This window comes from Schistocerca piceifrons, chromosome 5 (genome assembly GCF_021461385.2).
Source record: "Schistocerca piceifrons isolate TAMUIC-IGC-003096 chromosome 5, iqSchPice1.1, whole genome shotgun sequence".
Lineage (NCBI taxonomy): Eukaryota > Metazoa > Arthropoda > Insecta > Orthoptera > Acrididae > Schistocerca > Schistocerca piceifrons.
Window position 1 is genome coordinate 708800077 of NC_060142.1, and position 16833 is coordinate 708816909.

Consider the following 16833-nt stretch of genomic DNA (forward strand, 5'->3'; position numbering starts at 1 on the left):
GATATTTCTTGTATCAAATTTCGGTGAGGTCAATTTCTTTTTGTGTTGTCTTCTTGGTGTGAGTTTGATTTTGATTCTTGTTAAGTAGTGGTCCAAATCTATGTTGGATCCTTTTCTCACTTGGACGTCGTGGATTTCTATCTGGTACTCATAGGAGATTGCCACGTGATCTATCTGGAATTCGCCTAGTGAGTGGACTGGTGATCGCCACGTCTTTTGTTTCTTGGGCTTTTTCATCAGGGAGGTTGACATGATTTTGAGGTTGTTTTGCTGGCAGAGTTCGATCAGTCTGGTGCCGTTTTTGTTGGTGAATTTGTGTGCAGGGAAATTTCCTACTGTTTCTCTGTAGCGTTTTTCTCTGCCGATTTGTGCGTTGAAATCGCCTAGTAGAATTTTCGCGTTGTCTTGGGGTATTTTTGCCAGGGTGGTTTCGAGTTTGTCCCAGAATTTGTCTGCTTCTTCTGGTTTGTCCTTGTTGTCTGCGTTCGTGGGGGCATGTATGTTGATGAGGGTGTAGTTCTTGTTGGCGTGTTTGATTCGCATGGTCATGAGCCTGTTGTTGATCGCGTTGACTTCTTTTACTGAGTCTAGGATGTTTTTGTTTACTGCGAAGGCCATGCCGAGGAGTGCTCCTCCTTTGCCGATTTACCTGTTGGTTCCACTCTTGAAGAATCTGTAGTTTCCGTAGTCTATTGTGTCTGAATCCGTGTATCTTGTTTCTTGTAGCGCTAGGATCGAGATCTTTTGACTGGTGAGTTCCGTTGTTAGATTGTGTAATTTTCCCGTTTGTATTAGTGTCTGTATGTTAAAGGTGCCAAAGTGTGTGTGTGTTTTCTTGGGTAGTTTGCCAGAGCGCTCCGACTCGCCCTTTAGTACATCTCCAGGTCCCCCAGAATCCGAGTGCCTGGTTGCCGTCTTGCGACGGGTGGATCGTCCACCTGGGGTAATGTTGTTTTTAGGTGTACTTGCCATTATGCTTGTAATTCGTCTGGCTTGCGCCAGTTTGGTAGAACCAGGGATTTTCAGTTCCTGGAGCTCGTATCAGCCGCACCATTGGTGACAGACGCTGGCCAGAGTACCGGTGGTTACCACACAGACGTGTCTGGGCTTTTGTGTTAGTTTTCTTCGTTTCCCCGGTCTTTACTCCGGGTACTTATCCTCGAGGATGTGATAGTTTTGGTCCGCCCCGAGTATTTGATTTCCTCGGTGCCACCCATATCTGGGAGGCTTTCCCCTATCCGCCACCTGGGGAGGCGCCCGATGGAGGATATATATATATATATATATATATATATATATATATATATATATATATATATATATATATGGTTATAATAGAGGGAAACATTCCACGTAGGAAAAATATATCTAAAAACAAAGATGATGTGACTTACCAAATGAAAGTGCTGGCAGGTCGACAGACACACAAACAAACACAAACATACACACAAAATTCAAGCTTTCGCAACAAACTGTTGCCTCATCAGGAAAGAGGGAAGGAGAGGGAAAGACGAAAGGATGTGGGTTTTAAGGGAGAGGGTAGGGAAAAAAGGACAGGTATACACTCGCACACACACACACACACACATATCCGTCCGCACATACACAGACACAAGCAGACATTTGTAAAGGCAAATATATATATAATAGACACACATGCACACACTCTGTTTTCCGCACGCATTGTAGTGTAATTTGCTGTTAGTCTTGTCCTCCTGTATCTCTCTGAATTCAATGGTGCTGATGGATTCTAATGTAATCCCATCCTCTCTGAATGAAATATCTACCGTGGTACTTTTCATTTGTATTTGTCTATCATCACCTGGTAATTAGAGGCTTTTTATGTATTTAGTTGGTTGTAGTTAATTTTGACATCATTTCTCTTGTAAATATTCTAGCAGTTTTAAGCACAAAAACACATCTGGTGCTTTGGTAGTTTAGTTTTCGAATCTCTGTGTGTTAATCTAATTTACTAGACACAGTTCTTGTGTTTTTGTCAGTGTCTACAGTAGAATTTCGCAGCACCTGTCGACAGTCATTTGTTTGTCTGTGTACTATAGTTTTCCACTGTCTGCAATAAGGATAGTGACTATGACTGCAGCATGCAGATGCAAGCTGAGTGTGAGACACTTTGCTCTCAGCTCCAGGATGTGTTGACTTCGGTTACACAGACTGAGGCTGCAGTGGATGGGCATCACTGTTTTGGACTGGCTGTGGGGATGCAATCAACGTTCAGCACAATCCACAAGTCCGCACCGATGACCTCGCTGTCTGGTCTCCTTCCCCAAAACAACCCAACCCAACCCACAAGTCCGCCTATCAGTCCGTATGGGTGGCCAGCCCAGTTACTGCTCGCACTGAGGTTGACCGCTAACCCATGTTCAAGTGGGGGGTCACCTTGTGATGTGGCAGGCTGTGAAAGACTTCCCAGGGACTAAATGTGAAACATCCCTCGTTAGTCTGAAAAACAGGTTCCAGGTACTACTTGTGGCTGACAAATGTCTCTCAGCCAGGTGCTACCTGTGGCTGATAATGTCACTCAGTGAGATACAGTTGCTTGCCCCATTTCAGAATAAACCTCTCAGCCTGTGAGATCCCGGCACTCACGAACGGTGGGATATTGGTAGCTGGGAGCTCCAATGTTAGGAACATTATGGGATTCCTTAGGGACATGGCTGCCACGGAGGGGAAGAAAGCCAATGTGTGCTCCATGTGCATAGTGGGTGGATGCCATGAAGAGCACAGGGGCAGCCAATTGCACGTGGTGACCCATGTCAGTGCCAATGATATGTGCCACTTTGGATTGGAAGAGATTCTCTCTGGCTTCAAGTGGCTATCAGAAATGCTAAAGGCTTCCAGTCTTGCTTGTGAGATGATACCAGGGCTCACTATTTGTAGCATAGTCGAAAGGACCAGTTGTGGAACTCTGGTATGGAGCTGACTGGAGAGTTTGACTCAGAGGATCAGACAGTTCTGCAACCATGTAGACTGCAAATTCATCAACTTGTACCACAGGTTGGTGGGGTTTTGGGTTCCACTAAATAGGTCAGGAATCTATTATGCACAGGAAGTGGCCACAAAGGTAGTGGGGGCATGTAGTGTGGACTGGGATGTTTTTTAGGTTAGAAAGCCTTGATGAAGCACAGAAAGGGCTTCAGTCTCAAAGGGTGTACGACAAACACATAAAAAAAACATAGATCATAGGTATAACAGTTGGGAATTGTCATTATTGTGTTGGGGAAGTACCAGAGCTCCAAGCACTAATAGAAAGCATGATGCTCAAATCATTATAGGTGATGGAAGCTGGCTAAAGCCAGAGATAAGTTCAGTTGACATTTTTTGAAGGACTTCACGGTGTTCAGAAAGAATAGAGCTAAATACAGTTGGTGGTGGTGTGCTTGTTGCAGTCAGAAATAGTTTTATCTTGTAGTGAAGATGGGCAGAGGTCATTCTTTGCAACCGCTATAAAATAATGATTGGTAGTTTAGTTTTCGAATCTCTGTGTGTTAATCTAATTTGCTAGACACAGTTCTTGCATTTTTGTCAGTGTCTACAGTAGAATTTCGCACCACGTGTCGACAGTCATTTGTTTGTATATGTACTACAGTTTTCCACTGTCTGCAATACGGATAGTGACTATGACTGCAGCATGATAAAATTGCTGAAAGATTCAAACAAAACTTTTGTCTAATTTGAAAAATGCACCTGTCTCATACAATTACAGTTAGTGGTAACTTCAATTTATCCAGGATATGTTGGCAAAAATACATGTTTAAATCTGGAGGTACGCATAAAAAATCATTAAAAATTGTGATAAACACATTCTCTGAAAATTATTTTGAGCAATTAGTTCATGAGCCCCTTGAATAGTAAACTGTTGTGAAAACACACTTGACCTCTTAGCAACAAATATCTCTGAGCTAATAACGAGCATCAAAACAGATACAGAGATTAGTGAACACAGGGTTGCCGTAGTGAGGCTGAATACCACAACTCCAAAATCCACCAAAAATAAACAAAGCACACGTCTATTCAGAAAACCAGATAATAATTTGCTTGACACCTTCCTGAGAGACAATCTCCACTGCTTCCAAATTAACAACGTAAGTGTAGACCAGATATGGCTTGAATTCAAAGAAATAATATCAACAGCAATTGACAGACTTATACCAAATAAATTAACAAACAACACTGCTGATCTCCGATGATATGCAAAACAGGTCAGAACACTGTTGCAGAAACAATGAAAAAAGCATTCTAAATTTAAATGATTGTAAACCTGCGAAGGTTAGCAATCTTTTATAGAGGCTCGAAATTTAGCATGGCCAGTCACCCTGTTAACACATTAAAAACATCTCCCTAAAATTTTTGGAATCAAGTTGGACACAACACAAAACCCTAAAAGCTGCCCCACACTCATTTGAACATCAGTTAAAACAGACGTCAGATCTGCCGGCAAATCTGCCGCTGTCCTCTTGTCCGAAAATAAAACACAGTCTAGTAGAATATGGCGCTCAGTGATCTGAAGCCACAAGCAGCACACATTGAACAACTGTTGTGCCACAGCAAGAAGCCGTGCATCAGAGGACTCTAGCCTATGCAAAGACGTCTTCGTGGCTGGAAGGAGGTATGCCGTGGCCGCGTAATGGGCTTTACTAGATGCAGCTTATTATTAATCACTTCCAGCCCTTGGCTTCCCCTTGACACGTAACTCTGTACTGCAACAGCGAGGCGATAGCATGCAGTGGGATAGCACGCTGAAATAACTGGGGATCGCTACACACCTCCTTGGCTGCCATATCTGCCCTTTTGTTCCCTGCAACATCCATGTGTTCTGGTACCCAGCAGGAAGACAATTCCTTCCCCACCCACTGTAGTTGAAGGAGGGCATCCTGGATATTCTAGACTACCTTACCTGCTGGGTACAGGCATTGCAGAAAGGGAAGGGCACTCAAAGAATTGGAACAAACAAGGAATTTACCATTTTAAGTACACCTCATCTGCTCCAGTGCCTGCAGTAAAGTCCTGATGCAGTGGGACCTTGAGGACATGATCAAGGAAGACAACAGAGCAACCACAAGGTCCCCCTGTTACAGCCCACCCGTAGAGACAGCTATAGAGCTTTGATGATCAGATATAATGGCAGAAAAGAAAGTATTAAAAACATACGCAGGAGTGTGATATCTCCTGCACTGCATCAAATCTAAAATTATCTGGCCCTCTGCAGTAACCAGGGCAGCAGACGGTTTAAACCCTGAATTTGGAGTTGTACATGCTCCACACCAAGTGACTCCAGCACAAGCTGCACATGGATCCCAAATGGCATTGTTGTTCATGGACAACTGAAGAAAAGGTGTCCTAGAGGTGGACGAGAAACAGTAAGCACCTGTGGCCAACCTAACCCCCTCATGATGGACAGCATCAATGATCTTCAAATAGGAAGGCCTCGCTGATTCATACACAGTACATCCATAGTCTAGCCACAAATGCATGAAACCCCTATAAACCTGGAGCAGATGTGTTCTGTCTGTTTCCCAAGACCTGTGGCTAAGGGACTTTATGATATTCAATGCCTTCAAGGTCCTGGCTTTCAGGCAACCATGAAAATTGGCAGAAAAAAGTGAGACCCAGACCTTCACTGGGTCTTTGAAATATAGAATGGTGTACTTTGCATACAAGTCAGGTAAATTAAAAATATGATGAGAATGAGTTACACAAGTATATTGTCTCTCCAATAGTGTTGTATGCCTTACGGATATCAAAGAATGTACCAAGAGAGTGACATTACATACAGAAGCTTGCTGAATGGCTGCCTCTAATAGGGTCATGTTGTCAACAGTGGACGGAAATTTCCGAGAGAGCAGCTAAGGAGTTGCCTGGTCTCTAACAAGCAGACTAGGCGACTACTAACAATGTGCTCCAGGGTCTTTCCCACATAGTTGTTAAGGTGACACTCCGGTAACTATTGGGACATGTGCGGCCCTTTCCTGGTCTGAGGAGAGGTATCAGAATTGCCTCTCCACGAGTTGCCTGTCTACGATATAAGATTGAAACCTTCACGGACGATTTCATTTGATGCTGCTGGTAAATGTTGAAGCATACAGTACCAGATTTGATCGTGACCTGGAGCAGTATCACAAGTCTCAGACAGTGCAACTGTGCCTGCCATATGGAGAGAGGGTAGTTGTAAGACTCGGAATTGTGGGATCTGAAGTCCAACTTGTAGTCGCACAGTAGCAGCAAAATCTTGGCTGATATTGGCTGTACTTGCTGCAAAATGCTCTTCCGCCACCTTAGCGATGTCTATGGGCATTGTTTGGAGAGACACCTCTTTCAGGCACTGCTGCTAGTGGTAAATGACTGCGTTTACTGTAAATCCTCCGGAAGGCTTCCAATACTGTTGTAGAACAAGTGGAACGGTGGATAGAATCCAGGAACGCTTGGCACCATCTTTTCTTGTTCTCGTTAATCATGCACCAAGCTTTTGCTCTCGCAGCTCGAAAGGTGGTAAGGTTGTCTGCTGTCGGGTGGCATTTAAAGCGTTGAAGAGCCTCATGTCTGTCCTGATTGCTGAATGGAACTCATCGGTCCACCAAGGTACAAGTTGCCTCCTAGGATGTCCTGAAGACTTTGGGATCAGTAGGTCAGTGGTGTAAAGGATCACTTGGGTGATGTGGTCCACCGTTTCCTGTACACTGTCATGGTGTTCAAATATAGCCACCTGACTGAACAGCGTCCAGTAAGCCCTACTGACCATCCATTTTGGTAGCTTTTTTTCAGGGAATGCTCCATCCAAATGGCGAATGCCGAGTGGGAAGTGGTCACTAGAATGAAGATCATCAATGACCTCACATTGAATGGGGTCTGCAAGGGCTGGAGACCAGAAAGAGAAGTTGATGGCTGAGAATGACCCAGCAGCAGTACAGAAATGAGTGTGAGTGGGATGCACAGCTCGTAGACATCATGACATTCTCCAAGAGGGCCAGTAGAGGTCAAGCCCAACAAGAAACGATGAGCATAGAAGTCTCCCAGCAGGAGAAATGGCTGCAGGAGTTGTTCCATAATATCTATGAAAGCCTCAGAGTCTATTGCATCTTGTGGAAGTAACAAACAATGATCCTCCAACACACATGACACATGACTATCAACAGCAACTGCTTGCAGATCAGCAGCCTGAGGGAGAGCAGAGGAGTGATGCACACTACTGACAAACACAGAGTTTCAGTTCCTCCACATGTGTCTTGAACTCATAGATGTTCCACTGTAATATGGGAGCCATCTAACATGGGGGTTGCACATTCATCCTGTCTTTCTGCTGGGGAAGGGAGCCCTAATGGGTGGGGGCTCAGTCTTGGGGAGAGATGATTGCCCTAGTCTGACATCAAGGTCCATCAGCTGCACCAAAGGGTCATGAGAGACATCAGCAGGTAAAACAGTGCATTCGGTTAGGAAAATATGGTCACCTGCTGAGGTGAAGGAAACCAGCCTTAACGTGCTCTGGAAGTTTCGTGCTACTGAAATTCAGTATAAATGAGTCTGATTTCATGAGATCACCATCCACCCATCTCATTGTGTTCTGCACATCAATGATGCCTTCCTGGGATCACTCAGCTTTCAGTTCTTCTAGGGGAATGTCCACTAGATCCCTGCCATCACAACACTTTTTATGTAGTTCAAGGTGTTGTGCATACTCCCTGAGACATTGAGCTTTCTAGATGTTCTTCACATGCTAGGAATTAGATGTTTCTAGCAACAGGGTCCTGTTTCACAAGCACATGACAGATTTTAAACTTCCAGTGATTCCCTCTAAATCTTTTTGTATGTACAAAGATGAAACTGTCTCAAAGCTCCCCACTTTTGATTTAATTATAAAAAACACGTTCTGGCCACCAGCACGTGTTCCGTTATTCAATACTGAAAGAGTCTGTGTGGTCCCCAAGTGTGGAGAACTGGCTACACGAGCCCTCTTGTTTCATTGGGTGTTAGTAACTACCACTGGCCCACCCTTTCCACTAGGAGGAGGCAAATAAAATTTCGAAGGATCCATCCCAGTCAAACAAACAGTTAGGGAAATAGAAGTTCACCTAGACAGGGCCCCGCATACCTAGTTAAGCCTTGTACAACAGAGGTGTGACAGATTCGCTAGAGGTTGTCCACTAATGATTGTTCCAAATCAACAGCCATGCATCACATCAGTATGCAGCACATCAGAATGCAGCAGTATGAGGGGTTTTTCATAGAGTTTTTTTACCACTCTGGATACCTGGGCAGTCAAGCCGAGATCCCCATTCCGTGTGCCACACAATGTTCCACTGCCATGCTGCACAGTGGCCACTGAAGCATGCCCAGAGCTTACAGTGACAGAGGACTCGCGACAACTACCAGGCCCCAGCTCAGGAATGCTGAACCCTTGTGGGCATATGTCACTGGATTCATGTTTTCCTGTCATAGATATCACAGTCCACAGTAACTGATGGAAACTCATTGAGTACAACAGAAGCAATTTCTGCTGTTCCCCAAGATAACGTTATAGGTGCTCTGTTTTTCTTTATCTATATTAATCATTTGGAGACAATATGAGCAGCCATCTTAGATTGTTTGCCGATGATCTAGTAAAGTGATCAAAAGCTCAAAATCAATTGCAAAACGATTTATGTAAGATATGTGTATGGTGAGAAAATTGTCAATCAACACTAATTAATAAAAAGTGTGAGGTCATCCATATGAGTGCTAAGAGTAATACCTAAGAATTAGAATTAGAACCAACTTAAATTGGAAAGAACACACAGAAAATGTTCTGGAGAAGGTGAACGCTTAGAAGATGCGACATAGCTACTAAAGAGACAGTCTACACTATGTTTGTTCATCCTCTTTTGGAGTACTGCTGCACAGTACGGGATCCCTACCAGATAGGATTAACATTGAGAAAGTTCAAAGGGCAGCACATTTTATTCTCTTCTGAATGTGAAAGTACTTTGTTGACGGTGACCGACAAAGGGTGAAATGATCATCATAATAAAGATTAGATTAGATTAGTACTTGTTCCATAGATCATGAATATGACACTTCATAATGATGTGGAACGTGTCAGGTTAATTAAAGGTGTCTATACAAGATATTACATTACACAAAATATTACATAGCACAAAATTAGGGAAATCGGAGCTCACACAGAAAGATATAGGTGTTCGTTTTTTCCATGTGCTGTTTGAGAGTGGAATAACAGAGAACTATTGTGAAGGTGATTTGGTGAACTCTCTCTCAGGCACTTGAGTGTGATTTGCCTTAAGTGTGATTTACAGAATAGCCATGTAGGTGTAGATTTGATATTATCTTTTGCTTATACATCATATTTCATTATTTCTTATTTACTATTTTTGTAATGTCTCACTGATTTATCACACTGCATAGAAACACTGATTATGAAGGAGAGACTTAACATGTGTGGACTGAGACTCACCCTTCATGCAATCTGTGATTGTTTTCACTCGGTTTTTCTTTGAGCATGATTAGTTTTCAATCTCTTATTGCATAATTTTGATGCTTTATGAGTTACTATTTTCAACTTGTTTCAGTTTTCTTGCTTTTTCCTACACTGTCTCAGTTTTTGTCTTGATATGATCTCTCTCAATTTCTCACACGACCCTTCTGTCTTTTATTATGCTGTTTCAAAACCCCACTTCAGAGCATTTGTAACTGTAATTTAACTCTCCCACTGAACTACTGCATGAACATTTTTGCACTTGTTCTCACTTTGAACCAGAGTCATTTATTAAAGATTTTAAACTACAGTATAGAACTATATCTTTTTTCCTCTGTGTGATAATATTTATGTTAGCAAAATAAGTCTGAGAAAACTAAGATTTGCTTGACTTGTCCACTCAAGGTCTTGATCTGAACACCATGGAACATTTTGAAATGAGCTAGAATGTTAGATGAATGACATATCAATTCATGCTAAATTCCAGAAATAATAATTTGGCATGCATTATGAAGAATGGAAATAAACTTCACCTTCACTGTATCATAACTTAACATAAAAATCTCATTAAAATTAAACATTGCATTAGCACAGAAAAAGTTGTCCCACAAGCTGCACACGATAGGCAAAATAAAATTAGTTGCAAAAATATTTACAATATGACTGACTGAGAATTGAGCCTGGTGAATGAACATGTCATCTTGTGTCATTTTGCCAGTAAGTTTTGCACTGCAGACTTTGCTGGAGGTTTTACCAAACCAATCTTAAACTCTCACGCAAACAGTTCTGCATAAGCTTTCCATGAGTGTAACATTTGCCAAAGAACACAAGCTGTTTTACCTTGAGCACCTTTCTGTGGTTCATTCAGATGGTCATTAGACATGTCTATTTCCCTCACTTATTCAAATGTAATGACAAAGTAAAAGGACAAAAAAATATTGGAGATGCAAATGTGTAAACATGTGATAGCAACCGATTCACATGCCGAAACTAAGGTTTCAAGCGATTTCTATAATGGACAGCTCTCTTAACTAAAAAGCATCAATTCCATATCAGTCTTATAAATATTTGAATTTGTTGAATTGTTGATTAATTTTGTATTCCTTAATAAATGTATAACACACAACATAATTTGTTTTTACGATTGTATGGTCAGTTTTACACTAGTTTCTTATTGGAGAGAGTTCAGTACACATTACCTGTGAACGCTTTTAAACCTTTTATGAACTGCAATAAGCATGTTTATAAACCAGCTCAGAAAACTTTTGAAAGCAGTGTAACAAAATGCATGGTCATACCAAAACATGTTTTGTCTCTCTCCGTTTTTTAAGGAAAAAAACTATGCCACAGAATAAAGACCCTCAAATCATATATTTTCCAAGTTAATTATCACCTGCAAAATTATAAAATATTATAAGCTGGTAACAGCTTTTCATCTACTCTACAAATACTGCACTTACTGTAAATAGCATAGGCATCTCCAGAAAAGTAAGACCCTGCTTCCACACGAGGAAAGCACTGTCCAACTTTGTGATGGGTTGCTTTTGGTCCAACAAGATCTTCTGTTTGCCCATTAATTGTCAGATGGCGTATACACCCTTTGAATGTCTCATACCTCTTAACCTGGAATAAGAAAATGAAATGGAATATTTCTAGTATTCGTTGGCAAAGAAAGAACTGTTACTGACTAAAAGTAAAATAAGATTAAAGAAATTAACTGAAGGACAGCTAACAACATTATGTAAAGGATAGTTGCAGCTCACCATACAGTGGAGTTGCCGGTCACAGATAGGCACAAAAAAGACTGACATAGCCTCCATCACTTTTGTTTTGAACCGCAAAGATTACCCAGCAGAAGGACTCCTCCAGATATCACATTCCTCCACCTACAAACCCTGCCACAGTGACCCCATTCCAGAAATCCAGCAATATCTCCAGTCTCTCCCCAAATCCTTAGGCATATCCCAGAAATTCTTCCCAGAGTCCATCTCTCTCCTCACCTCTACCACGTCTGCGCCCTGTAGCTGAGTGGTTAGTGTGACAGAATGTCAATCTTACGGGCCCGGGTTCAGTTCCCAGCTGGGTAAGAGATTTTCTCAGCTCAGAGACTGGGTGTTGTGTTGTCCTCATCATCATCATTTCATCCCCATCGACGCGCAAATTGCCGAAGTGGTGTCAAATCGAAAGACTTGCACCCGGCGAATGGTCTACCTGTCGGGAGGCCCTAGTCAGAAGACATTTTATTTACCCCTACCACAACCCACACTTGTACATGTTCCCTACAGATCATAAACCCAACAACATAAGACACCCCATTGTGGCCAGTTTCTGTGCCCCCACTGAGAAAATCTCTGTTCTTGTAGACCCAACATCTTCAGCTTATTACCCACAACCTACCCTCCTGTATAAAAGACACCTGCCATTCCCTCCACTGACTCTCCACAATTCCTGTTCCTTTACCACATAATTCCTGCTCGTCATTATTGATGGCACCTGCCTTTACACTAACATCATTAATGCCCATGGCCTTATCACTATTGAACACTATCTTTCCCAAAGCCTGACAGATTCCAAACCAACAACCTCCTTCCTAGCCACCATGGCCAACTATATCCTCATTCACAATTACTTCTCCTTTGAAGGCATTACCTATAAAGAAATCTGGGATATGGTTACGGGCAGCCGCATGGCACCATCCAATACCAATCTATTCATGTCCACATTCCTTCAGAACCTCAATACCTTCTCCCCCATTTGCTTCACCTGGTCCTACTCAACCAAACGTTCACCTCAAAGATGGCAACATCAGTACCTCTGACAATACCAAATCTACCAAACACCAGCTATAACTCCACTTCGACAGCTGCACCCATAGTATGCCAAGAAGTCCCTTCCTTACATCCGAACCACACATGGCTGCCATTACCAAAAAAATTTTTTTTCCGCTTTCAACACTACCGCCGCTATAAAATCCACCGTTTACAGTTCACAAACAGTTCCTTTCACCTATTAAACAACCATTTCGGCTAGTTCTAATAACTTTCGCTTTATTTCCATTTCCGTTTTTTCACACATCATTGATCATTTTTAGCCGCTTCCCACAGGTTTTAACGGGGTTGCGAAAGCTGGAATTTTGTGCGTGTGTGTTTGTGTTTCTATCGACCTGCCAGCGCTTTCGTGTGGTGGGTCATGTCATCTTTGTTTTTGGATGTGTTAATGTCATTATTTAAACAAATAATTTGGCCTAACTTTTGTGGTCGATTAAAGTGTTAAAAAGAATGAATTTTTTGATGTATTCAGTTAAAGGAATGTTTTAATTGTAATTTCTGTAACTTAAACATCGAACAATGTATAGTTTCAGTGCCTATTATTAAGAGGATATATAAAGGCCCAATTCTTGATCCCGTGACAGTCAGCCCACAGTGGGAAATTATGTACTGTTTCAAGTAACAACAATGCATCAACTTAACAGTGGAATCAGTTTAACACAAAGAGGTCGTGGGTTAAAACAATGACAGTGTCTGTTAAATTTATTTGAGAAATAGTGTCACACATAGCTTATTATTCTGCATGAACTGTGAACTGTGTGGTTAGGTTTTTATTGCTCATAGGTGTTCAACAGCATAAACTACTGTAGCAGTATGCTGATGTTTGCCTGCAACCTATTAATGAGGTTTATCAAAGTTTACCAATAGTGAACTGGTCATATAACAGTGTAATATGGGGGGGTTGTGAACAGTGAAAGTAAAGAACTGTGAAATGCAACTGTGCAACTTTTGGCTACATCATTTCCAGTAGTCAGTGTTGAACTTCAACACTCCCCCCACCCCACCCCCCATTTTTCAGCCAGTATAGAAGTGCACAGTACGTCAACACTGAGGACTATCAATGAAGAAATAAAGCAGGTGAATGTCACACAGTCTTTAAGCTAGGAATCTGAGGTGAATTAGGAAACTAAAGGGAAATATTATTCATTCCTACTTTTGCAGAAAACTGTAAATACAACGTTCATCATAACAGGGTCCAATTGAAAAACAGTCAACACATATGGCAACAACAGTGTTGGTCATCTTTTTAGCTCCCTTGGCAAACATGAGAAGACTTGATTTTTGATAGTGCACTTCTGAAGCATTCAGCTGAGTGAACCATTTCAAATGTGTAGAGAAACTGTTTCAGCATGGGATTCGAAGGAAATTCTATGTCAAAAAGGCAACAGTGCACCGATCCCAGATTTACTAATGGTAGAAATATAATCAAATAAAAAAACTACTAACCAAGTAATGGAAGGAGAACACATACACACAAAAGGATTTACCTTTCACAAACTTTCAGAGCTAGTGGCTCCTTCTTGTGGTGGAAGAGTTGAAGGGGAAGGAAGCGGGGTGAAGGAAAAGACTGCATAGGATTAGGCAAAGGGGTAAAGATTAGAAGTCACCTAGAACACGGGTCAGGGGAGACTTAGCAGATGGGATGAGAAGGAAACACTGATTGTTGAGCACTGCACCAGATGAGAGTTGAAAACCTGAGAGCTTAAAGGTGGAACACAGGGTAATATGCAAGACAGAGATTACTACTAAAATGTTGTGCACGAGTTAATAATAGTGAAAAGCTAAGTGCATTTTATGTAACAGGTGGGAGGGGAGACGGTGTAAAATAGATAAGTAAGAAAATGAAAGATGTAGAAAACTGAAACGGAGTGAAGAAAGGAGTAGTTACTGAGAATATATGCTGAGACGGAAAGAATTCATGTAAATTAAGGACAGGTGGGTGGCGAGAAGAACATGATGTTGTGTTAGTTGTCACCTGCAGAGTTATGAGAAACCGGTGTCTGTGGGAAGAAGGGAAGAATCCAGATCTGGTCATGAGGTCATGACTGGGTACAGAAGGAGCATAGGGTATGACAAGGATATTGCAAAGATTGGGAGGGCGACGGAAAACTATTCTAGGTGTGGTGGGAAAAATCTCAGACAGAATGGATCTCATTTCAGCTCATGATTATAGGAAGTTATGGTCTTGTTGAAGTAACTGATTGATTCATTCAAGACCAGGATAATACTGGGTGACAAGTGATGTGCTCCGAAATTGTTTTTTGAAGGGAACAGCAATACCAGGCTTGAAGGTGATGGTCCAGGAAATCTGCTTTTTAACTAGGCTGTTGGGATAATTATGTCCATTGAAAGCTGGAGTGACTGTGGTGACGAATGCTTTAAAGAGTCTGCATCTGAACAAATATGTTTGCCTGGAATTCCAAAGCAGGATGAGATGGAATGTTTGACATGAAAAGGATGGAAACTATAAAAATGTAAGTACTGTTGTATGTTAGTGGGTTTGATGTGGACAGAAGTTTGTAGCTGACCTTTGGTGAGAACGAGATCAACGTCAAGGAAAGTGGCATGGGATTTGGATTAGGACCATGTGAAATTTAATTGGGAGAAAGTATTTAGAGATTCCAGGAATTTTAACAGGTCAACCTCATCAAAAGTCCATACAGCAAAGGTGTCATCAATGTATCTAAACCAAATCAGGGCTAAAGACTTAAGGATCCCAAGAAAGCCCCCTCCAAGCGACCTATAGAAAGGTTGGCATATGAAGGAGCCATCCTGGTTCCCATGGCCATACCCCTGATCTGTTTGTATGTCTGCTCTCGAAGGTGAAGTAATTGATGGTAGGTGTAAAGTTGATTAAGATGATCAAGAAGGATATCATAGGCTTGGAATTAGGTGGGTGTTGACTGAGAAAATGTTCAGTAGCAGACAGATCATGTACGTGTTGCTATAGAGGGAGATGGCATCAATGGTGACAAGCAAGGTGTGTGGTGGGAGTGGGAAGGGCATGCATTTCAGACAATCTAGGAAATGGTTGGTATCTTTAATATAGGAGGGAAGCAACTAGAAGGAAGAATTAGGTGAATACCAAGGAGGCTTCAGACTTTGGAGAAGCTGTGCAGAACAATCATCACTTTAAAATTAGCCTAGCATATTACAAGAAACGAAATAAACCTCTAGTAAAAACCCCCGTGGACTTTAAAAAAAACATATGACTGTATCCATACACCTTCAATGCTAAAAATCTTAAGAAATTTTGGGCTCCATACAAAATTAATCAAATTGATAGAACTCACCTTAACCAACACAGTATCAAAAGTCAAGTTCATGGGGGAACTCTCTGGGCCATTCATCATAAAAACAGGTTGAAGACAAGGAGATTGCTTGGCACCCCTGCTATTTGACTGCGCTTTAGAATACATAATGAGGGAATACCCCCCATGAACCATGGACCTTGCCGTTGGTGGGGAGGCTTGCGTGCCTCAGCGATACAGATAGCCGTACCGTAGGTGCAACCACAACGGAGGAGTATCTGTTGAGAGGCCAGACAAACGTGTGGTTCCTGAAGAGGGGCAGCAGCCTTTTCAGTAGTTGCAAGGGCAACAGTCTGGATGATTGACTGATCTGGCCTTGTAACAATAACCAAAACGGCCTTGCTGTGCTGGTACTGCGAACGGCTGAAAGCAAGGGGAAACTACAGCCGTAATTCTTCCCGAGGGCATGCAGCTTTACTGTATGATTACATGATGATGGCGTCCTCTTGGGTAAAATATTCCGGAGGTAAAATAGTCCCCCATTCGGATCTCCGGGCGGGGACTACTCAAGAGGATGTCGTTATCAGGAGAAAGAAAACTGGCGTTCTACGGATCGGAGCGTGGAATGTCAGATCCCTTAATCGGGCAGGTAGGTTAGAAAATTTAAAAAGGGAAATGGATAGGTTGAAGTTAGATATAGTGGGAATTAGTGAAGTTCGGTGGCAGGAGGAACAAGACTTCTGGTCAGGTGACTACAGGGTTATAAACACAAAATCAAATAGGGGTAATGCAGGAGTAGGTTTAATAATGAATAGGAAAATAGGAATGCGGGTAAGCTACTACAAACACCATAGTGAACGCATTATTGTGGCCAAGATAGATACGAAGCCCACGCCTACTACAGTAGTACAAGTTTATATGCCAACTAGCTCTGCAGATGACGAAGAAATTGAAGAAATGTATGATGAAATAAAAGAAATTATTCAGATTGTGAAGGGAGATGAAAATTTAATAGTCATGGGTGACTGGAATTCGAGTGTAGGAAAAGGGAGAGAAGGAAACATAGTAGGTGAATATGGATTGGGGGACAGAAATGAAAGAGGAAGCCGCCTGGTCGAATTTTGCACAGAGCACAACATAATCATAACTAACACTTGGTTTAAGAATCATGAAAGAAGGTTGTATACATGGAAGAACCCTGGCGATACTAAAAGGTATCAGATAGATTATATAATGGTAAGACAGAGATTTAGGAACCAGGTTTTAAATTGTA

At 41.9% G+C, this 16833-nt stretch overlaps 1 protein-coding gene across 1 annotated transcript in view; it reads right to left on the reverse strand.

Moving 5' to 3' along the window:
- The window catches only part of LOC124799214 (laminin subunit alpha-1), a 216601-nt gene that overhangs the window by 27307 nt on the left and 172461 nt on the right, over positions 1-16833 (reverse strand). Inside the window, exon 30 of the mRNA XM_047262749.1 lies at positions 10942-11104. Within this exon, the coding sequence (XP_047118705.1) occupies positions 10942-11104 (163 nt within the window). The remainder of the gene's footprint in view (positions 1-10941; positions 11105-16833) is intronic.